At 41.4% G+C, this 24506-nt stretch overlaps 2 protein-coding genes across 2 annotated transcripts; one reads left to right on the top strand and one right to left on the bottom strand.

The window, feature by feature from the left end:
• The first annotated feature begins 440 nt into the window (after window positions 1-440).
• Window positions 441-7562, top strand: LOC107037121 (probable ATP-dependent RNA helicase DDX46). The gene is made up of 4 exons (XM_015255504.1): window positions 441-514; window positions 586-682; window positions 2538-5172; window positions 6838-7562. Exons 2-4 carry the CDS (start codon window positions 663-665, stop codon window positions 7258-7260), a joined length of 3078 nt encoding a protein of 1025 aa, XP_015110990.1. The 5' UTR covers window positions 441-514; window positions 586-662; the 3' UTR covers window positions 7261-7562.
• On the bottom strand, window positions 7282-24506 carry LOC107037122 (reversion-inducing cysteine-rich protein with Kazal motifs). The gene is made up of 8 exons (XM_015255505.1): window positions 24172-24506; window positions 16955-17007; window positions 12746-12829; window positions 12603-12639; window positions 11598-11945; window positions 10700-11132; window positions 9164-10523; window positions 7282-8058 (listed from the first exon to the last, which is right to left on the bottom strand). Exons 1-8 carry the CDS (start codon window positions 24248-24250, stop codon window positions 7675-7677), a joined length of 2778 nt encoding a protein of 925 aa, XP_015110991.1. The 5' UTR covers window positions 24251-24506; the 3' UTR covers window positions 7282-7674.

The raw sequence follows: 24506 nt of genomic DNA, 5'->3' as shown, positions 1-24506 counted from the left end.
AATATACGTCAAATTACTTCAAGTTCAATATAAAAAAGTTAATATTTACCTATCAGTATCCAGAATGAGTAGGAGGTGCTATTCTACCTAATTACCGAATAATCGACAATTAATAATCCCTACTAATTGTTGAAGTATCTTATTCAAAGAGTCGACTGCAAAGAATACATTTTCGCAGGATTTTTCAATATATTGAACGGTCTAAACTTACCTCACTACCACCTGCCTGTTCCCCCCATTACCTCTCAAGACATTTAATCCTAATCATCGATGAGTTACCGACGGGTGTCCCTCCACCGTCCGAAGGCATCGGAAAACCTGCATTACCGACCGGCAGGTTATCACGGCCACATTGCCGGTTCTAGCTGGCGCCACAGGTTTTTTCCCATTGCCTACGTTTCAAAACTTACAGTCAAGCCCATGGAAGCGCAGTCATAGCGCACCGTTAAGGGAAAGCAGCTGGAATTGTCCGAATGCGGTTGATTCGTCAGTTCGACTCTACGACTGCAGAATGGTATTATTCACAGTCGCGTCCAATACGTTTTGTTAATATACAGAAATAATAATGTTATTTGTGTCTTGTAGTGAGAAGTAGGCCATTACGAACAATTGAGAGGGTGTAGCATAATTGTTTCTATATAAGTTAGTGGAAGAGCAGGAAAATGGTGCGGAGTGGAGATAAGTAAGTAGCGAAATTAATCACATTAGTTTTGAGGTTAATTGAACCTGGAGTGAACATAACAAGTATATTTTTATCGTTGACATTATTGATAACGATCGATATAATATAAAAATTTTATTCAATTTGATTTTATTTATTTATTTTATTTCATTTTAAATTTATTCTATCATTTTATTTGTTTTGTTTTGATAGATATTTCACAGAAGAAAATCTGTGGATTTTTATTTTTCTATAGAATCTCTGAGACACGAATTTTCTGATTTTTTTCAATTGTATTTTCATTTGTTTCTTGGAATAAAATCCAAGAAAAAAAATTACAAAATTCTTGATCAAGAATTCATTCTAAATCTCATTTTCCCCAACAAATATTCTCATCTCTGCACACATCATACCCATACAAATCCGTAAACTCCATGTCAAATATCGAATATCAGTAGGGGAGGGTGGGGCAAAACGGCCCCCCTTCAATTGTCAATAACTTGTGAATGACATCGTGAAAATTCCCAGTTTCAACTTCATTTTGAAGATAATTTTTCATTCTTCAAAACGAGCTCTAACTCATCCCAATCGGATTATTGAATCGGAAAATATTGACGATTGAAGGGGGGCCGTTTTGCCCCATCCTCCCCTATGCGTATCAAAAAGCACAAATAACATAACATAGTTTACATAGGAAGAGAAATTAAATTATTTGTGAGCTCCGTGAGACTTAGAAATGGATGTGAATAGAAGCTTTCACATGAATTTTGAGAATTTTGAGTTTTAAAAAGAAAATTGAAATACCCTTATTTTATTAGGAAATGTCGATGTGTGGAAAGCGGAATTTTGCGTAAAATTGCACGTTACGTACAAGTGATCAAATAGTATATTGTGTTACTAGTACGTAAAAATCCACTTTTTCGCACGCACGTGTAACACATCCTATTTTTTGTGATACCTGCCGAGATCACTGTTCGGAACGGTAATGGGGGTAAAGTGGTTATTTTTGTGCACGAGTGTCCACAACTTTACGCACGCTCTGCGGAAAACAACCGCTAGGCACATTAAAACGGTTTCGAAAAGTGCATTTTTCAGGCAGGTACGACAAAAAATAAATTTCGAGTGCATAAAGCGAAGCTTTCCGCACGCTGTGCAGAAAACAACTACACTACGCGCACTAAATCCTTTCTAAACGTGCGCTTTTGAGGCAAGTATCACAAAAAGTACTTTTTTGTAATACCTACCTCAAAAATTCACTTTTCGAAACCGTTTAGTGTGTGTAAAGTGGTTGTTTTACGCACAATGTGCGTAAAGTTCAGAGGTCGTGCGTAAAGTGAATTCTCGTAAAGCGAAACTTCACGAACTCGAAATTCACTTTACACACGATCTTGAACTTTACGCACACCGTGCACAAAAGCAACCACTTTACCCCCACTACGGTTCTGAACAGTGCACTCGGCAGGTATTACAAAAAATGGGATGTGTTACGCGTGCGTGCGAAAAAGTGGTTCTTTACGCACTTGTAACACAATATACTATTTGCAAGTACTCGAAATTTATGTGTGAACATCTCATTATCACCTATGCATTGGACCTCTTTCTTCCCAGAAAACAATTTTTGCCAGTGCCATCTAAAATTTAACAGGACGCCGACAATTTGTCGACAAATTGTCGACATACTGTTTGCTGGGTTATATTTATTACTTATCCCTTATGTGTTTCCCTGTCGGTATAATATCTTCCCCACGGCTTTCCCCAACAATGGAATTACGAAGATCATAAAACATCAATTCATCTCAATAAAAGGCGTTTTCTTTGTAATTTTCCAGTCTATAATGAAATTAAGATGCTACAAAAAAATCTTCCATTCCCACAGAGAAAGGCATCACAGAAGACGTTCGAGGTCCCGCTCCCGCTCGCGTTCGCCCTCTCCCGAGAAAAAACGCAAGCGATCCCGTAGTAGAGATCGCGATCGCGAGCGTGAGAAGTCCACCCGCCACAGGGATCGGCGCAGTCGTTCCCGCGAACGCGACCGTGAGCCCCGAAGAGATCGCTCCGAACGCGATCGCGACCGCGACCGAAAGCGCGGAGACAGTAAAGAGAAACGCGTTGAATCGTCGAAATCCTCTCGGGGAAAAGACCGAAAGCGATCTCGATCTCGCGACAAGAAGGACAAAGAGAAAGTCGATAATGAAGACTTGCCCTTCGACCACACGAAACTGGACAAAGAGGAAGAACAGAAGCGGCTTGAACTAGAAATGCAGAAGCGACGCGAGAGGATCGAGAGATGGCGCGCGGAGCGCAAGAAGAATGAGCTTGAGGCCACGAAGAAAGACGGTAAGTCCTCCATCCTGGCTAACCTCCAGTTGCCCATGAAGAAGTGGTCTTTGGAGGACGACAGCGACGAAGAGACTCCCCTCCCGGTGCACCTCAAAGACCCGAAGGATGGAGATGAACCGAAGGAAGAAGAAGAAATTACTGCGGTCGTCAGGCCTGAAGAAGACGAGATTGATCCCCTTGACGCGTTCATGGCTGAAGTTCAAGAGGAAGTCCGCAAGGTCAATAAATTCGAGAAAGGTAAGTCGAACACCAATGGCTCCGCGGGAAACCCTCAAAGCGGTGGAGTTGTCTTCGTAACGGGCGTCGCGAAGAAGAAAGTCCAGAAGCAAAAGGGAGAACTGATAGAGCAGAATCAGGACGGTCTTGAATACTCAAGTGAGGAGGAGGGGGAGAACCTTCATGAGACCGCGGCCGGAATCGCGAACAAACAAAAACGCGAACTCGCGAAGGTGGATCACGCCACAACGGAATACGCGCCGTTCCGAAAGTCTTTTTACGTAGAAGTTCCGGAGATCGCGAGAATGACGGGGGAGGAGGTTGAGGCTTACAAGGAGGAACTCGAGGGGATCAGGGTCAAGGGGAAGGGTTGCCCGAAGCCGATCAAATCTTGGGCACAATGCGGTGTGACGAAGAAGGAATTGGAAGTCCTTAAGAAGCTAGGCTATGAAAAACCGACGCCTATTCAATGTCAAGCGATTCCCGCTATAATGTCTGGCAGAGATCTGATCGGAATCGCGAAAACTGGAAGTGGGAAGACCCTCGCGTTTCTGTTGCCCATGTTCAGACATATTCTGGACCAGCCGCCATTGGCGGACGGTGACGGCCCTATCGCGTTGATAATGACACCGACTCGCGAACTCTGTATGCAGATCGGAAGGGACTCCAAGAAGTTCACAAAGTCGTTGGGTCTCAGTCATGTCTGTGTGTACGGAGGCACCGGCATCTCCGAACAGATCGCGGAGCTCAAACGCGGAGCTGAAATAATCGTCTGCACACCGGGCAGGATGATCGACATGCTTGCAGCTAACTCCGGTAGAGTTACTAATTTACGTAGAGTCACTTACGTAGTTCTTGACGAAGCTGATCGAATGTTTGATATGGGGTTTGAGCCGCAAGTTATGCGGATCATGGAAAATGTTCGACCAGATCGACAGACTGTCCTGTTCTCTGCGACCTTTCCTCGGCAGATGGAAGCACTAGCTCGGAGGATACTCACGAGACCGGTTGAGGTCCAGGTCGGGGGGAGATCGGTCGTCTGCAAGGACGTGGAGCAACACGTGGTTGTCTTGGAAGAAGACCAGAAGTTCTACAAGTTGTTGGAGATCTTGGGGCACTATCAGGATAAGGGATCGACAATCATCTTTGTGGACAAGCAGGAGAACGCGGATACGTTGTTGAAGGATTTGATGAAGGCTTCGTACTCCTGCATGTCTCTTCATGGAGGCATTGATCAGTGCGACAGAGATTCAACGATGATTGATTTCAAAGCTGGGCGGACGAAGATCCTTGTGGCTACTTCGGTGGCTGCGAGAGGGTTAGACGTCAAGCAGCTGGTGCTCGTCATCAATTACGATTGTCCGAATCATTACGAGGATTACGTTCATCGATGCGGCAGGACGGGAAGAGCTGGTAACAAGGGGTATGCTTACACCTTCATCACGACCGAGCAGGAGCGGTACGCGGGGGAAATCGTGAGGGCTTATGAGCTCGCTGGTGCTCCCGTTCCAGAACCTCTGAGGATCCTTTGGGATAGGTACAGGGCGAAACAAGCGGCGGAGGGGAAGAAGCTCCATACAGGCGGAGGATTCAGTGGAAAGGGCTTCAAGTTCGATGAGTCTGAGGCAGCTCTTGCTAATGAGAAGAAGAAGTTCCAGAAGGCTGCGTTGGGACTTCAGGATTCTGATGATGAGGATATCGAGAATGATATTGATCAGCAGATTGAGAGTATGCTGGCACCTAAGAGAACAGTGAGGGAGATTGCGAGACCTTCTACCACTAGTGTCACTGTTCCTGGACAACCGGTGAACAGTGCCACGGATAAGTTGGAGTTGGCGAGGAGACTTGCGTCGAAGATCAACATCGCGAAGAATCTGGGGGCCGAGGCCAAGGGGGCGACCCAGCAAGCGGCTGAGGCGATACTCAAGGGGGCTGGACCTACGAATCTTATCACAGTAAGTTATTNATACTCAAGGGGGCTGGACCTACGAATCTTATCACAGTAAGTATATTCCTGATTACCTCGATATTTTATAAATATGGAGAGGAGGGGGGTGGGGGTCATATTGAGGGGGGCCTTGTTCGGGGGACCACATGTAGTTGATCATGTGGAGGAGGAGGAGCTGTTCATATATAGAGAAGGGTGAAGGAGGAGTGGGAGCTAGAGATGGTGAGTCATACATGGGGGGCCAGGAGGAGAGGGAAGGGTTGTGCATATATTGTGAGGCGGGGGGCGGGGGTCATATTTGGGGGGCCTTGTTCGAGGGACCACATATGGTGGATCAGGTGGAGGAGGGGCTGTTCATATATGGGAAGAAGGGAGTGGGGGACACATGTGGTGAGTCATTCATAGGGGGGCGGAGGAGGGGGAGGGGCTGTTCATATATGGTCAGGAGGTGGTGGGGGTCATATTGGAAGGGCTTTGTTCGAGGGACTACATATGGTGGGTCAGATGGAGAAGGAAGGGCCGTTCATATGTGGAGTAGAGAAGGAAGGGTGACGGAGGGGGGGGCCATATATGGTGAGTCATATATCGGGAGCGAGCAGGAGGGAGTGGGACTGTTCATATACGGTTAGGAGGGGGCAGGGGTCATATTTGGGGGGCCTTGTTCGAGGGACCACATATGGTGGGTCAGGTGGAGGAAGGGCTGTTCATATATTGTGAGACGGGGGGCGGGGGTCATATTTGGGGGGCCTTATTCGAGGGACCACATATGGTGGGTCAGGTGGAGGAAGGGCTGTTCATATATTGTGAGACGGGGGGCGGGGGTCATATTTGGGGGGCCTTATTCGAGGGACCACATATGGTGGGTCAGGTGGAGGAAGGGCTGTTCATATATTGTGAGACGGGGGGCGGGGGTCATATTTGGGGGGCCTTATTCGAGGGACCACATATGGTGGGTCAGGTGGAGGAAGGGCTGTTCATATATTGTGAGACGGGGGGCGGGGGTCATATTTGGGGGGCCTTGTTCGAGGGACCACATATGGTGGGTCAGGTGGAGGAGGGGCTGTTCATGTATGGGAAGAAGGGGGTAGGGGACACATATGGTGAGTCATTCATAGGGGGGCGTAGGCGGGGGAGGGGCTGTTCATATATGGTGAGGAGAGAGTGGGGGTCTTATTTGGGAGGCCTTGTTCGAGGGACCACATATGGTGGGTCAGGTGGGGGAGGGGCCGTTCATATGTGGAGTAGAAAAGGAAGGGAGACGAGGGGGGGGCCATATATGGTGAGTCATATATCGGGAGCGAGCAGGAGGGAGTGGGACTGTTCATATACGGTTAGGAGGGGGCAGGGGTCATATTTGGGGGGCCTTGTTCGAGGGACCACATATGGTGGATCAGGTGGAGGAGGGGCTGTTCATATATGGGAAGAAGGGGGTAGGGGACACATCTGATGAGTCATTCAGGGTAGCCAGAAGGAGGGGTTGTTCATATATGGGGTGGCGGGTATGAGAGCCATATTTGAGGAGCTATATTTGGGAGGCCATTTATGGGAAACTATTCAGGGGGAGAGCGAGCAAAGCAAGGGGGGCGTAGCCCCCTCGCAGGAAATAGTTAACTGAAATTGTCCAATGTTGATGTCTCTCTCACGGTTTAATCTGTTACCTCTCACTTTTCAGGCGAAGACTGTTGCCGAACAACTGGCAGCCAAACTCAACACAAAATTGAACTACCAACCGAGGGAGGAGGACTTGGTCGAGGGTGAGGGTGAGCCTGGCGAACAAACCTTCAGGAAATACGAGGAAGAATTGGAGATCAATGACTTCCCACAACAAGCCAGGTGGCGTGTCACTAGTAAAGAAGCACTAGCCCAAATTTCCGAATATTCGGAAGCAGGTCTGACAGTCAGGGGAACCTACATCGCCACTGGCAAAGCCCCACCTGAAGGTGAACGCAAACTTTACCTCGCCATTGAGTCCACCAGCGAACTAGCCGTTAGCAAAGCCAAAGCCGAGGTGTCTAGGCTCATCAAAGAGGAACTCATCAAATTACAGTCCTCTGGGGCGCACACTGGCTCTAGGGGTCGCTACAAAGTTTTGTAAATTACTTTTTCATGTGTTCAGTAAAGCTATACGATAAAATGATTTTTTTTTCTTTGGACTACAACATATGTTGATTAAAATCCTTATAAAATATCTTGATGTACATCTAATCGTCAATAGTTTCTCATATAAACACTTAAATTATTTATATTATGTACATTACATGGATGAGCGTATTAACATTCAGTTTTTAGTCTTCAATCATTGTAAAGAAAAGATAAATTAGTCCTTTATATCTTTGGCAAATCATTGATAACTATCAAGAAAGTAACTAATTTTTAATAAAAACTTGGTCAATGGTTGATTGATTGTTTCTTTAAGTAAGGCACTAGAAGAATCACAGTCTTGAGGATGAGTATTTGTCCCAAAAATCAAATGATCATTCAAATTTTGGGAACAAAGGGGATGATGAAATTACGTGATAACTCCGATGATCAGGAATGGTAGGAGGACCAGCGGTATCGATGTCCGCCATGTTGAACATGAGGATGGCTTGTCATCGATCATCTCTGCGCCGGTTAGTGATCCCAGTGGCACTTCCGCAATTACTTTCGGACTTTTCTCTGCGATTCTAGTGACTATCTTCTCCATTTCGGCGAGGCATCCTCGATGTTCGAGGAGCGACGGGGTTTTTGAGGTTGGTTGGATGATTATGAAGATGTCGCCCTCTGGCGTCATGCCGCCACGAAGAACGCATTCTGATATCTGGATTTGTCGGCCCAGGGCTGACAGTAGGGCCTCTAGCGTCACCGCTTCTTTGTCTCGTTCTTCCTCCATCATGTAGTAGATGCGATCGAGCTGAGAGGAATTCAATTAATTTTAACATTTTTTTGCACATTCTTTGGTCTTTCAAGAAACCATGCGTAAAATCTCAGATAGCCTGGGAGCTTGGTAGCAACAGAATTTCTAAAGTTGTTACTTCGACATGAGTTTAAGGTGTTTTGGTTAAAAAGTCAAAATAATGATCAAAAAATAGGAAAATTCATGAGAGAAATTTCTAAATATGCTGGATCATTGAGAATTCTTGCACATTTTCTTCCGATCTCAGTTTCGAGAAAAAAAAATGAAATTTGGATGTTTTTGTAATCCTTCCAGCTATAACATTCGAGGTTACCCCACTCTCAATTAGGAAAATTTCTATGGCACCCAAAAAAATAATCAGCTATTGAGAAAAAACTAGTGGGTGATAAATCAAATCTTTCTTGAAAACACGAATAAGTTTCAGATTTTTTTCAGATTTCATAAGAAAGTTATTTGAACAAATGATTCGGAAAATTATGAGTTTCGGGGCAATTACGCCCTCACGCACAGGCGCGTGATTCGAACGTCAATGAGCATCATGGGAAAGATATGGGTTGGACCATGGAACGGAGAGAGAGAAAACACTCGACAGGTTCACCAACTCGAAACGAATTTTAATATTATTTCAATAATTAGAATAACATGCAATAAAAATTATTTGACACCGGTAGGTGATGAGAAAAAAATCAATCAATCTGATGAATAAAATCAGTATTCAAAAAATGTTCAAATGCACACTTAAATAGTTACTTGAAAATTGGAAAATTTCATGCTCAGCGATTGAATCAGGACTCGAGAACAATGAGACCCCTTCCGTTTCACCCCCCGGTGATCTACACGCGAAACACCTTAAATGGGGCATCAATATGTTCACTTTTGCCATATTGTCTATATGGTCCATAATACAGGCAAAATGCTAGTCGTCGATGCCCCATTCAACCTCGTGTATAAGACCGCACCGTAACGTCCTTAATCCCCACTCTTTAACGCCTAAATAATGCCCATTCGTCCAACCAATCAGATTGCGGAATTTTCCCGCCAATTCTATTCTCTCAATTCTGATTGGCTATAAGGATGCGTCAATGGGAAAGTCCTACTGTACCTGTTTCCTGGAGTAGAATAACCTGGCAGCAGCGCCACAGACCCTGCAACAGGCCCCGGGTGGGATGACCCCAGGGCATTCCTCAGGAGTCTCCGGACACTGGACCGCGTCCCCGCAGCCCTCCCCGGCCCTTCCAATCGCCATACAGGGCCCAAAGTAATCCATGATGGTATTCTCCGCCCACGCCGCGCACTCATTGGCGTAAACCTCGCCGTTTATCCCGCAGACTGGCCCTCGCAAGCTGCACTCCCTGAGGCAGGGGCCCCAGTACCCTAGGGCCCCTCCACTCTTTACCAAATCACAAACTGAGGTGTGCTCCCTGTGATCCTTATCGCAGACCCGGCGTTGTATACCCAAAGTTTTTTTCTGCACCTCACAGTTCGCGGGAACGCACTCGTACTGCTTGCAGGGTTTGTAGATCGGGGCCAGACAGACCCGGGCCCTTCTCAAGCACTTCTCCCCACTCCCGCAAGGGTTACTCGCGCAAGGGTCTCTGGATGAACAACTCCCGAACTCAAAGTCATCGTTCTCGAGGCCCCGGCACTTCGCGATGCACGAGGAAGCGAGAGTGACGCCCGATCGTCCGCAGACCGGAACGTAATGGGCCAGACATTCGCAGGGAAGGGATGGCACCCGTTGGTCCCCGCAGGGCCTCCTAGAACACGTGATCTCCCCCTCAAAGCAGAGACAGGGCTTGCAGTCCAGGTAGAACTTCGTCCGGTGCGCGATGTAGCGGTTCTGGATGAAGCAAGAGTTCACGGGAAAGCAGTTGAGGTTGCGGCACTTTTCGACGCCATTTTGCGTACACTGGCAGATTCGGAGGCAGCCGATCTGGTCTTCCCTTGGGATCTGCACCCAGGCGTTCTGCGGGACTTGGAGGTGCGACATCTCTCCCAGGGAACAACCGGGAATGCACTGGTAGGCGGCGGCATTGTCCGCTGTGTATGGTTGCGGAACGCAGACTTCGGATTTTGCGCACTGGGAATCTCGGCAGGGGTTTGTAATTCTTTCTTTTTCGGGGAGGATCGGGTTGAGGAAGGGCTTCAGGGAGATGCAAGGCATCTCGGGACGGGAGGGGGACAGGCGGGAGCAGAGGGATACGGCGGACTGGGTGGCGGAAGTTAGGGACCAGTCGACGCAGTTGGTCAGAAGGTCGATGCAGTCGTTCCTGCAGAGACGCGTTTCGTGGGCTTGGGGCTCACACGGGCGGAGTTGGAGGAAGCAGACGGCTGCTTTGAGGGACTCTGCGGGGCAGGATGGGTCGACGCGAACGGGGAGGCCCAAACCCCGGATAATCGCGCCACGGGCCCAGTGGTCCACCTCGTGCTTCGCCGTGGCGTCCGATTCGGCGGAACAGGCTCTGGAAATTACAGAGACATGATTTAGCATTTCTCGGGTGATTGTGGAGATTTTTGGAAAAATCAAAGTGCGTTGGGGTCATGATACTTTGGCGCACATTTGGAGTCCGAACTTTTTTATCGTAAAAATCAAAATGACGGGCCTAGGGAGATGCGGATGAAGTTTGAAGGGACTCACCGGAATAGGGTTGTCGGTCTGTTATTGAAATTTGAGCAGTAGGATAAGCCAGTGCATCCCATCTCGCATGGTTCATCCGCCTCCTCCAGGCACCTTCTGAGTTCTCCTTCAGCGCCGGAGGGGAGGCACTCGGACTCCAGTTGAATTGACGCCGCCTCCCAGTCCGCCTGAAACGCTCGCCAGCAGAGATTCTGGCAGCTGGCACTGGTGGCGCGTGAGCAGCAGCCCAATTTCCCGATGTCCAGGGGTAGTCGCGAGGGTTTCATTGGGGCTGCCTGCAGGAAGCAACTCCAGAAGGGAGAATGGAGCTGAACTGGCGGACATTTCTCCTCTAGGGTGTCTAAGATGTCTTTGATTGTTACTGCTGTTAGGAGGACGTGACGACAGGCGTCTAGGCAGGGGGCGTCGGGTGCCTCGTGACAACAATGCAAATCTGAGATGGGTAAATTAAATAAGTTATTTTTTAAATTGAAAATCGTATTCTTTATTCATTGATTGTGGGGATTTGGCAAATGTGAAAGAGTCTTTCGATTCTTCCATTCTTTAAATTATTTATTTAACCCTAGATTCATTAACTGAAGTGTCTAGAAAATTATACAATTTTTTAAAATGATTTATATCTCGAATTCCTAAAGAAAACAAATTATTTCGAAAGGACGCGTAATTGTTTTTCATGCGGAACGGCTTCCGTCCGTTGTGCGACGTTGCCGCAAACTCGCTACACGCGTCCGGACAGTCTAGAGTAAATTCGGCAACACCGAAGCCTAAATAAAACCGCGCCGAATCCCCGCGGAACGGACCAAATCGCAAGATCGCGTATGATGACTAAACGAGGTTTAAAATTACTGTTTTTTGAGATGAATGGAAACGGTTGGAATGATTTCAATGAAATCTTTACATTGCTTGGGATTTTCGGCGCTCGACGCTTCTGCTGCGTTTTTCAGGCACTTGGGCACCTGGTGAAAACAGCCCTTGCTGCTGTAAAATTTCAGACTCGATGGCTTCTTGGGCTTATCGAATAGCTCACGACAGACTGTTCGGCAGGTCGCGTTGGCGACATTACTGCAGCATTTCTCACCATCCTCTCGTCTTTCTAAGCAGGTATAGAATTCTGGCTCGTCACTCGGTCGGCAGGAGCCTTTCAGACCCTCTCGGGAGCCCGCCAGGGCACATGTCGACCGACAAATCGGGTATTGAGCGAACTGGCAGCACTGACGGCCCGACCAGTCTTCATTTTTTACAGCTTCTGAATTATAAAATTAGTTAATATCACTTAAATTTCAATTATTAACGTAATCATCAGTTTAAATAGTAAAATTTTGAATTATTCATTAATCAGTAATTGAATTAGGAAGATTGACGATTATTTGGACAGTCGGAAATCCCTTAAAAGAATTTCAGTATCATCTATTTAATAGAAAATTTATAGTTCCATATTTTCAGATATTTAATTCATCATCAATTGGAAATTTAAATTATTAATTATTTTATTATTATTATTTTATTTCGATTAGTATATTTCAGTAGCGAAGCGGTAAACCGGATTAAGTCGATTTTGACTATTGGCCATTTTTTGACGAATATCTCGGAATCTGAAAGAAATACAAAAATTTTTGTCATGACCTTTTTTGTACAGCCAATTGAGAGGTATAAAAAATGTCAGGAGAAAAATTTTGCTGTCTCTCTTAGATTTCGAGATATTCATCAAAAAATGGTCAACAGTCAAAATCGACTTGATGTGAGTCGCAAATTCTTTTAATATTGAAGAATCGGAAGATGGCCATTCCGGGATTGGAGAAATACGATTTTGAAAAAATAAATGCTTCTATCGAGTAAATGAATATTTGGCAAAAATAATTTTTTCCTCAGTGTAGTTCTGTGGAAAAATTAGGTCTCAACTTACCGTCAAGAGTAGAATTGACGCATGTCCAAAAACGTGTCTGAAACATGAGGTGATGATGAAAAAAGGGAGGCCATTGTCGGTCGCATTCAAAGGGATAGCGATCAACTTTCAAAGTAATTTTTTTTATTACAAAAATTTCTCACCAGACCAGTTGAACAGAATTCTTGCAATTGTCGAGTAGAATTTTCTCGGGCTGTTGAATCGGCTCCCAGGGCCACCAGAGAAATCTTGAAAAAATGTATCAAAAAATGTTTTCACCTTTCGTTTTGTTTTTCTTAGAATAGAGAAAATATTTTCCTTCAGAAAAAAAATCTTGAGTTCGTGCAATTCTAAATTTTTCAGGACCACCAGAGAAATCTTGAAAAAATATATCAAAAAATGTTTTCACTCGTCGTCTTTTATCGTAGAATAGAAAAATTATTTTCTTTCAGAAAAAAAATCTTGAGTTCGTGCAATTCTAAATTTTTCAGGACCACCAGAGAAATCTTGAAAAAATATATCAAAAAATGTTTTCACTCGTCGTCTTTTTTTCGTAGTATAGAAAAATGATTTTCCTTCAGAAAAAAAATCGTGAGTTCGTGCAATTCGAAATTTTTGAACGATTAAAAGGCTTGGTCATGCACCCTCGTGCTTGGAGCAATATCCTGTTCAACGTCTGAATATCAATCGTAAAGAAATCACCCAACCAGTGGGGAATCACACGTAAAAAAAAAGTCGACGTACATTTCATTCTCTTAGTTGTCATTCAATAGTCGTATGGTTATCTTGTTAGTATGTCTCATGTGGGTTTTTACAAGAGGTTTAGCATCTTTATCCTGGGTTCCTTCGACACACAGGGGAAGGGGGGACTAGGGAGGTCGTGACTTAGTCACGCATTGAAGTTGAGTTGTTTATCTCAAGGCGTCATCGGTGGGAATCATGGAAATGGGATCGGGTAGGTTTGTTATTCCTATCAGGGGATTACTACTAATCTTTTTTTTGAGTGATACGTATCGAACTATGAACTATTGATAATCACAAAAATTTAATCTGGTGTTTTTGTCACGTAAAAAATTGACGCTGTTTTTTGAAAGACTAGAAACGCGGCGCGCGCCCAAGCTAGAATGGGGGGCTAGAAGGAAGAAAGCGTGTATCATTAATATTATGGAATGTTTATGCACTTTTATAAACTAACAAAAAAGATTTGGTTTTAAAACAATAGATATTTCATATTTTTTCAATTAACCCTAGACTGGTCACCATGCGAGGGAATTGCCGCAACACGTCGTTTTATTCACCTTGCCATCGACTGGTTGACCGGAAAAATTTGAGAAAAATTGAATTCGTCAATTGAAGTATCTGGAAAATTCTAGTATTTTTTTTCAATATTGTATCCTTAATTCTGGGAGAAAAAAAATTATTTCCAACAGGTGAACAATTTTTTCCCGCGTTAAATGAAATTGCATGTTGCGCGACGTTGCTGGGAACTCGCTAAACGCGCCCGGGAACTGTAGAGTGGTTTCGGCAACGGTGGAGCCTAAATAACACGGCGGCACTCTCCCGCGAAGGTGACTAAAGTCGCATTTTCCCGTCAGGTGACCAGACTAAGGTTAAGATCATCACAATCACTGTCGCTTTCATTTACAAAATTTCACGATAATCGCCATGCATATATATTTATATATTAATACAATAATAATACATGTAATATAATATAATATAATATTATAAAGTATTTATATAATAATATTCGACGGCTAAGCTCTGCACCTACTGATACTATATATACAGTAAGGCGCATTTACTGACTTCAAAATCAGTTACAGTCATCTTTTTAGACAGGGAAAGAATTGAGAAAAATGTTGGAGAAATTGAAGAAAAATAAAGGATTTGGAATTTTTGGGATGATATCTCGAGATTTTCGAGGTTTTGAAGTGTCATTTGTGGTCTTATGAAGTTCCTGACGACAGGGGGAGAGCCTGAAGAGTTCTAAATACCTATTTTCATCGCTGCGATATTCTTGGAGGCATGCCACGCGGATTTTTTACTCATTCCGCAGTGTTTGCATTTACTCGGGTGCGAAAAACCGTGAAAAATTCACTCTGGATTTATCTTTTTTTTTTTAAGTTTCCGTATGTAATAGAAGGTTTATTTATACTTCTTTCGCTTGAGAATTAATATTTCATCGTTTCTTTGTTCAATATGTTCTATTTTTCTTCAAGTGAATGTCAACAGATTAATTTGGAGAGATTATTAAAACTTATAGTATAAATTCTATTGAATTTTGAAATCATTTTTTAGAAAAAATCAGTGGAATTTCTACACAACATTTTCCATGTTTTTTTCGCTCTATTTTTTTCTCCTTTTATTAAAAAAGTCAAACGAAATAAGTTTGAAAATTTGAACCGAGGAATTTCTACAAAAATTATGTCAATAGAGTAAGTTGAATAAAAAAATCTAATTCTAATTTTTTTATTCTTTAATGTAATATTCTACTGAAAATTTTTATGGAATTTGTTAATAGTATCGACCAAGAGCAAATAAAAAGTGCAATCGAATTCCAATAGAATTTTCCAACGAGTTCATAAGGTTTTTCAATGAAATTTTATCGTACGTGAACTTCGAAAATTGGCTAAACTGCATCGAACGCATCATCAACTTCCGCTTATATTTAACTTTCAGATGCCGATGCCAGGAAGTTCTCATCAGTAGTCACAGCAGTGTTGTATCTTCGTCACTTCTTACAATCTCGTCCTCAAAAAGAAAAACACTTGGGGGTTCTCCAACCTCAGATCCGTCATCACGCACAAAATTTCAAAGCGACTTTCTCCCTCTTCGCCTACTAAAAAAATTGGGCTATTTATGATATCTGCACCCTCCCCCACTAGAGGCATTCACGAATGACTCGATAAATTATCTCCATTCAAGTGTCCCATTTTTACTTCACAATGTTCGCCATTAAAAAAATTCTTCAACAAATTATACGAATTTCATTTCACTTCCACTCTTTACTCGCAAATTTAATTTGTTCATCAAAGAAATTTAATTAATAGAAATTTTGAATTTGTTTGCCCCATGTTTGATTCCAGATTATTGTTCTGACTGGGGAATTTTATGGCGCATAAGTATACCCGGGAATATGATACCCCGAGGCAGATCGAGAGGATTGGATAATATTTCTCCAGCAATTCGTTTTTTAATTCTTCCGATTTTTTAAGTTCATCCCTTCTGATATTCTTATTGTCGCAGAGTCGTTTCTCGTATAATATTTGCGTATGAATGACCGCGCCCCCTGGGGTCGATGTGTAAATCTCCCAGCGGGGCCCGATGCAATCTCCCTCGGTCCCACCCACCCGAAATTCTTAAAAATACCTGGTGAATTTGTAAATTCACTCCGGTCTCAGATCAATCTGAAAGACTCGAGGGATTTCCGGTAGAAGAACCAATGCACATACAGAGTCCCAATTTTGTTGACGAATAAAATGGTTTTAACTCATGTCTCTGCGACTCACAATTCTCGAGACGTTATCGTTTGTTTGAGTGAGTGGCTCGAGACCTTTAGTTTATGAGTGAGCGCGTGCGCAGTGGAACGCTCCTGTTCACAAACGTCCACGTGCTGAGAACTACGATTCGTAGAGACACGAGTTGGAAGCCATTTTATTTGCCATGAAATTCCCTAGATTTGTCACACAGGATGTCACGATCACTTCTCAATAGTTTTTGAGATATTTCAATTGACACTGGGGCATTGTTGCGACCCAGTTAGTGTATCCGTTGTACATGTGCGCATGACTGTGCGCATCGTACTCCCTCCATGCGCAGTCGTCGACTGCGCAACTTCCGTTGGGTTTTTCGTTACATGAGATTTTCCAGGGATTACTCCACCACAAAATTTCGATGAAGAGAGCTAAGATGTTTACACATCATAACAATTAATCAATTCCCTACATCGTCATCACTTTCATAAGATGGATCACGATGAAAATGAGGAAATTTTTCTACGTGCTTTAATTCGTTTTGGAGCGATGATTTTTAAATAATAACGAGAAATCATTTCTCTTATCACATCAAACCACGCGTTGACGGCTTTGACGTATTGACACGTACACATGACTGTGCGCATCGTATTTCCTCCGTGCGCAGTCGTCGACTGCGCAACTTCCGTTGCATTTTCCGTTACAGGAGATATGTTTCAAGGATTACTGTACCACAAAAACCGTTACATTATTTTTTTTCAAATGACTCTAAATTACCGGGGCAATATGGGCCGTCGTCTGAAGACAAAATTTTTATTTGAGAAATGCACGAATCCCGAATCTCCAATTTGTCAGAATAAAAAAAAACCGAATGGAGACATTGAAAAAAAATCGTACCTGAGAGCAGACGTTGCGGCAGGACCCAGTGGCATATGAGCAGCATGACATTTCTGCAACAAAGAAGAAAAAAAATGAATGAGAAAAAGTCATCGGGTGTTGTCCCACATCAAGTGCCACCGTCTGGCGTCAAAAAGGTCCTCGAGTCGCGGAGAAAAAAAAATTTGGGGGAAAAAAAATCTCCTTTGTCGGATTTTCTTCGGATATTTCCCAGGAGGTAAGAGGAGACGATTTCTGCACTTCTCCTTATCTTCCACATGTGGAACGTCTGGTTCTTAACAAGTATGAGGGGGGCACAGGAACGCCCCGCGTTTGGTGGGCATGCGGGTCTCGTTTTATGACGACTGGGGGCCCTCAGGATGACGGGAAGTGGCCATTGTTGTCGGAGAGACGGGGAAAATTTTCAATTTCTCGGGGCGATTCGGGAGTAAATATGCCCGGATGATTTAATGTGTGTTTATTTGATCAACTTTTAGTGCTTACTCAAGTGGAGGGGAAAAGATGGGCGTATGGGGGATTGAATGAGAAAATTTGGGCATTTGGGTGTTTGATATTTTTCCGTTTCGGGAGTGCTTGAGGATATCCAAATATCTTTTACCATTTTCAATCATCAAATTTTTCAATTAAATTGCGTGAGAAAAATTTGAAGAAAATCAAGAACATTCAGCGTCATTGAAATTACATTTTGTACAGAATTATTATTTTTTTTAACATTCGTTGTTTATAAATAAATGATTGAAATTATTTCAACGTTCGGAAACATTATTTTTTAGGCATGAAATCGATTTCTGGTAAAATTCTGAATATGAACAAATTTGTTACGATTCCGAACACACCGAGAGAAATGTTCAGTAAAAATTACGGAACTCACAGTTCGCTCGCCGATTACGGAATCGACTCAGAAAATTTAAGTGACGGTATCGTAATTTTTCACTGGAGATTCAGATAAAAATTACGGAACGCTCTGGAAAAATTCCGTGACAGTTCCGTGAAACTTCCTACAAGCACATTTCGCTCCGGAATTTTCATTGAATATTTCTCTCCGTGCAAATGATTTTTATGGTGAGAAATTGATTGTTTATAAATCAATATTTATAGACAATGCTCCTAATTTTTTTAAATTCCAATTTTTTAATTACTTCATCAATCTTTCTATAAAAGTAAATGTCATAATTTTTTTTCAGTTTTTTAAAGTGTTTTCTAACGGCTCAATATCGAGATTCCAATTCGGATCTGCGGAGGTTAAATAATAAAATCACTGCAAAATATTCGGAAACTTAGGATCAAATGGGGCTCAAATGAAAGCTCTGATGTGTTTACATACTTTCCTTAAACGTAAATTAACAATTGAAAAATAAAATGCTATTTCTCAAATGAAAAATTGACTTAAAAATTAAGTAAAATGGGGAGGCTGCGCACTTTCACAAGCCAAAACCCACTTTTCCGCACTCGCATTGGAAAAAAAAATGTTTTCCTCCTCGAGAACGAGGGGAGCAATCCAAGTGTTGGATATTCAGTCCAAAGACACTGAATGATGCATGCGGACGTCTGTCCCGTGGTACGAAAGATTATGGTGGGGGACAATTAAGTTAATAGATGCCAATTAACTGCAAATTGTCCCACCGTCTCGTGGACATACTCTCACGAAAAATATTCGAGTGGAGGCTCGACACCGATCTGTCTCTCAACACTCAACATTTGTCGTATCTCAAACTCTCAATATGGCTTTTGTCTATGCACTTCCGGTGCCAGAATACACATCCCTATTTTTTTGAGAGGAACAACGGAATTTCGGGGAAAAATCCGAGAAACGACGATCGATTACTTTAAACTGGGAAAAAATAAGAAAACACTATAAGACGACCCGTTTTGCCCCCGTAGGTACTGAATTATAGAAAAAAAATAGATTTGAAAAAAAAAACAACTGGGAAATTGCTCTTGTATTGCATGTAGTATATTTATTTTTGCTAATAAATTAGCAATATGGTTCCGAATGGTTATTTTGCACATCATTTCCTCCCATCATCTATAATTCATTGTTTATTTCATTTTATTAAATTGAATAAGATTTATTTTCAACTAATTTTGTCAGATTTTCAACTTAGTTGAATGTTATTATCATGATCATTATTCTTATTATCCCTTTTTTCTATACAACCGATTGTCTTTTTTACGGTTCTATCTCTTCCCTCAGCCCTTCGATAAAATGTTAATAGAAAAATTTTATTCACACATACTTGAATGAATTTGAAACATCACATTTGAAAATTCATGAAACATTCGAAATTTTCAACAATCATCATAAAAATCAGATCAACCAATATAACTATCGTAATCATCTTTTAACTTCGACTTAATGGCATTAAAACATACATTTTAAGCGATGATTGAATTCATTTGAAGCATGATATTCAAAGATATCCCCGGAATACTGATTTTCAAAAAATATAAAATTATTTCAAATTTTCAAATAAGTCAAAATAACGATTATTGCCATCGCCTTCATCTTCGAACTCGGTCAAAAGGACATTAAATCAAATTTTTGAAGCCATCATTCAATCAATTCAGAACATTTTTTAGTTATCGTGGGACAACCGATTTTCGAATAAATTCGAAAATAAAAAAAAATAATCAATGGATTAAATTTTAATTAATGGCGATCAATAGGGTTCAACAATACCTACGTTTGAAAAAAAGATTGAATTCCATCCATTCATTAGCGAACAATTGCACGCATTTACGAGGTTTAAAAATTGCATTTTCGGACTTTTTCGATCATGGAGTCGATATAACACAAAAAATCCAAATCTTAAATTTGAACGATTACAAAGCTTCCATCCAGGAGCACAAAAATTTAAAAAGTCGTCTTTCGTTAGATATTCAGCTGAAATTTCCCTGATTATCGAATGAAAAGAGCTAATATTAATTTTTTTTTCAATTTTTGAAAGTCCAAAAATGATTTAAAAAATGGCAGAAAAATGATTTTCAGCGGATTAAGTTCAACTGAAGTAGTTGTATCCGAAAACTCCGACTGTCGGTGCCTTTATGTGGCTTCACGTTGTGGTTTAAACTAAAATAGCTCATAACATTCCCAACACCGGGGGAATACACTTAGGGTGTCGTCCCTCTTTCAAAACGCAATCTGTAAATCTCGTGAATTATCGAGAGCAATTGAGGGGTCTCTCCATTTTCCAGGGTAATTAGTCCCATTAGGACACGAGAGTAATCCTGTCTCCACAGAGAGATGAATATTAATGGGTAGTGGATGTAGAAACGAGTAAAAAAGTCATGAATTTTTTTTCAACTATTTTTTTTCTTCTCGACCTAAAGTGCATTGAAATCGGTCGAATTGAGTCACACGGATAAAAAATGGAGATTATGTACTAGTGGTTTGTGAGCCGCACGCGTGCACATAGAGACGCTTGTGTTTAGCTACGCTAATTCCACTCAATTGCAAATTCGATGACGGCATCGTTCACTGAATTCTATCAACTGTCTGTCGTTCATTGAATGACAAACAGCCAAGAAGAGTTATCCAGTTGAAATTTCTCTGGGTATCATAACAAAAAATCATCAACAGTGTGATGAAAAGTAAATTTTGTGGCCCAGGCCGTAAGGGATGGGGGCCTAAAAATTAGTCTGAAGAATGGTGCTCCTGGAAAAGTTATTAAAAAAGAGCTATTGTTCCATGCCTTTACGTAAAACGTGATTTTACGGACGGTTGTCGGGCTTTAAACTCATATTTTACAGCCTAGATCGGCAAAACTTCAATTTTAGCGAATCTCTGGGGTTTTTGAAGCCGAAAAAGTCGAGGTGTGTTTCCTAGCTGAAATTTTCCTGCGCATCAAAACAAAAAATGATCATAATTATCATAATTGTGGAAAAATGCCATTTTACGAACAGTGTGATGAAAAGTAACTTTTTCAGCCTAGGCTGTAAAGTATGGGGGCCTAAAAAGTAGTCTGAAAAATGGTACTCCTGGAAAAGTTATTAAAAAGTAGCCACTCTTCCATGCCTTTACGTAAAACGTGATTTTACGGACGGTTGTCGGGCTTTAAACTCATATTTTACAGCCTAGATCGACAAAACTTCAATTTTAGCGAATCTCTGGGGTTTTTGAAGCCGAAACAGTCGAGGTGTGTTTCCTAGCTGAAATTTTCCTGCGCATCAAAACAAGAAATGATCATAATTATCATAATTGTAGAAAAATTCCATTTTACGAACAGTGTGATGAAAAGTAACTTTTTCGGCCTAGGCTGTAAAGAATGGGGGCCTAAAAATTAGGCTGAAGAATGGTACTCCTGGAAAAAGTATTAAAGAATAACTATTGTTCCATGTTCTTGCGTAAAACATGAGTTTACGGACGGTTGTTGGGATTTAAACTCATATTTTACAGCCTAGATCGACAAAATTGCAATTTTAACTAATCTCTGGGATTTTGGAGTAAAAAAATTAATTGAGAAGTGTTTTCCAGCTGAAATCTCCCTGCGCTTCATAACAAAAAATTATTATAATTTTCTTGGAAATTGAGAAATCGTGTGATTTGATGCAAATTTACTGCAAAATGCCATTTTACTGACAGTCTGATGAAAAATTAGTTTGAAAAATGGTATTTTTTTCTGACTTAAATTCTAAAACATGATTTTACACATAGCTTTAAACTGATATTTTACAGCCTGGGCCGTAAAACTCCAATTTTGGAAAATGTCTGAGTTTTTTTAAGTCAAAAAGTCGTCACGGAGTGGTTTCAGAAATTGAGGGATCGCATTATGAACAAATTCACGGAAAAAAATCGTCATAAAAATGACTTCCAATCGACTCAGATATCTTTAACGATTCTCAGAAGTCACATAAACGATTGAAATTGGCGAGAATGTCACTGCGCTGGGATGAAATTAATCAACAGCTGCGTCTTGGTCGCGACATATTGTTTCTCGCGCCGATTTATTACATAGAAATTCTCTTTTCACAACAAAAATAAAAAATATTCAATTACAATTCACAATTTTTTTCCCCAAAAATTCATAGATGAATGAAAGTTTGAATTTTCTTTGTAGGAATTTACGCGGCTATTTACTAGGAACGCTCACACTCCTATTTATAATTCTCCATTGCCCTGCGCACACATTTTAATCCCCGCTAATTCTCGTATAATTGATCGTGATACATAAGATTTTGCCATCCTATCACCTCCCGGGTGATTATATCCACTTCATTCGGCCCTAATCACTGAGATCATGCGGCATGAAATGTTAAAATCGAACATTTATCTATTTTCCAACACCAGAGGCTATTACGATATCGATAAATCGGTGGTTTTGCAGGCGGAATTAATCGAGAATACTTTCTTTATTGGTCTACTTTCATCAGCTATCCCATTAACTATTCATCGATTTTTAATTTTTTAAAAATGAAACCTGCACTTCATTTGGCTTTTTTTATTTAAACTTTTGAAAGCAAATAGAAAAAAAATACGAGAAAATTCGAAGAATTACGATAGATTTTATTTCATACATAAAATAAAAAATCTGAATAATTTTTTTTTATTCAAAAATTGAATTGAATGCGATAACACTCGCCCCCCAATAAATCCCTCAAGAGAACAAAACAAGAAAAAATGAACAGTAAAGCGAAAATATTCGCAAAATTTGTTTTCGTTGTTTTTGTTATCCCGGTGGAAATTTATGCCTCGCACGTGCGTGGCAGAGGTGTCACCGGGGGTCCTACGGGTTCTCCATTTAGCCACGCGAAAGAACCGAGAGAATGAATCCCAACGGAGATGCCGAGAGAGTGAGAGGAGAATGAAAATAAGAGTAAAATACAACAGAAGTAAATAAAGCCGAATAAAAATGGAAATAAAGACGCGAATAAAGGCAGCAGCAGGAGTCACCGTGCGCATATGTATATAAATACAGTGGTAACCACGGGAAGACGATAACGTGTCCCGTTTTACCCCTCCCCCCTTCCGTTACCCCGAGAACTACTCATTCTGTATCTTTTTTCTCAACGCATGAGATTTCTTCTGTTCGGACGCTGTAGCTACGGAACGCCGTGAACAGTTGACATTTATTATGAATAGGGAATTGTGAGAATTGTCATTTTTTTAAATATTTCTTTTTCATGCCCGGAAAAATGACTTTTTAGGTCTAGGCATGTAATCCACGATTATTGGACTTTGTGGTAGAGTGGTCCTTGAAAAATCTTATGGAACGAAAAACGCAACGGAAGTTGCGCAGTCGACGACTGCGCATGGAGGGAAAACGATGCGCACAGTCATGCGCACATGTACAACGGATACACTAACTGGGTCGCAACAATGCCCCAGTGTCAATTGAAATATCTCAAAAACTATTGAGAAGTCATCATGACATCCAGTGTGACAAATCTAGGGAATTTCATGGCAAATAAAATGGCTTTCAACTCGTGTCTCTACGAATCGTAGTTCTTAACACGTGGACGTTTGTGGACAGGAGCATCCCACTGCGCACGCGCTCACTCAGAAATTAAAGGTCTCGAGCCACTCACTCAAACAAACGATGACGTCTCGAGAATTGTGAGTCGTCGAGACATGAGGGAAAACCATTTTAATCGTTGTAAAAATCAGAAAGATGTGAAATGAATGAACCCTTTCGACTGCGTCTTATCAAAACAATTAAGGAATGAAGTTTGTTGATTTTTTCAAGTAAAGCGTTTGATAGAACCGATTGTTTTGAAAGACAGTTTGAACGACTTGTTTCGCAACGGGAGGGGGAAAAAATGAAGCGGAGAATGAGAGGGATGTGTCCCACGCATGTGTGATAGGGCGTACGTTAGTATCGAGTGTGAGAGAGAGATGGTGGGAGAACATGTGGCGGAAAGCTGTCGTCGATATCTTTTTTCTCATTATGAGTTTATGCGAATGAGTACGAGAATTATACTGGGTTCAATGAATCTGTCTTTACATCATCAAATTATTCATCGGAAGACTCGACCAGTCTATTTCACATCTCATCACTTCATTCCTTTCGCTCGGTAAAAAAGACCCAGAAACTTGAATTAACAAAAATTTCAACTATAAATTATGCAATAAAAAATCATAATAATAATAATTTAATTCCAGAACAAATTAAATGAGAGAAATTGTATTATTAATAAAGCTTTTGGAAGTGGAAAATTTGATTACGAAAAAAAATTATAATTTTTAAAATTTGAATGCAATAAATTTTTTATTATTTTACCTTGTGTTATCCCGATCAATGAATTTCTCGTATCTCCAAAAATCCACAAATGCACAAAAATAAATCCCAAAGTCCACATTTTTCAATCACTTAAATACAGAAAAATCGATGGTTTCCAATAGTTTTATTCAGTTAAAATTAATCAACTGATTAAAATTAATCAATGGATTTACGAAGCGAGAAAAAATGCACAAAATATTCCATCACTCAACTGATAAAGCTCTGATGCAGATAATTAATAGGAGAAGTCAATATTGATTGATCTTCGATTTTCAAAAAAATAAATAAAATAAAATTGAAATAAAAAATGAGAAGAGAGATGAGTAGTTGCGCTG

The sequence above is a fragment of the Diachasma alloeum genome, unplaced genomic scaffold, assembly GCF_001412515.2.
Source record: "Diachasma alloeum isolate Michigan unplaced genomic scaffold, Dall2.0 Dall_scaffold_00213, whole genome shotgun sequence".
NCBI classification, from domain to species: Eukaryota; Metazoa; Arthropoda; class Insecta; order Hymenoptera; family Braconidae; genus Diachasma; species Diachasma alloeum.
Note: the sequence above shows the minus strand (reverse complement) of the source record. Positions and strands in the feature narration are given on the sequence as shown.

Excerpts from the sequence above, each read along its gene's own strand:
- LOC107037121 (XM_015255504.1), top strand. The coding sequence starts at position 663 with ATGGTGCGGAGTGGAGATAA. Across the intron at positions 683-2,537 it reads ATGGTGCGGAGTGGAGATAA|AGAAAGGCATCACAGAAGAC; the intron begins GTAAGTAGCGAA and ends CCATTCCCACAG.
- LOC107037122 (XM_015255505.1), bottom strand. The coding sequence starts at position 24,250 with ATGTGGACTTTGGGATTTATTTTTGTGCATTTGTGGATTTTTGGAGAT. Across the intron at positions 12,640-12,745 it reads AATTCTGTTCAACTGGTCTG|ACACGTTTTTGGACATGCGT; the intron begins GTGAGAAATTTT and ends CTCATGTTTCAG. Across the intron at positions 8,059-9,163 it reads TATTCTACTCCAGGAAACAG|CTCGATCGCATCTACTACAT; the intron begins GTACAGTAGGAC and ends AATTCCTCTCAG.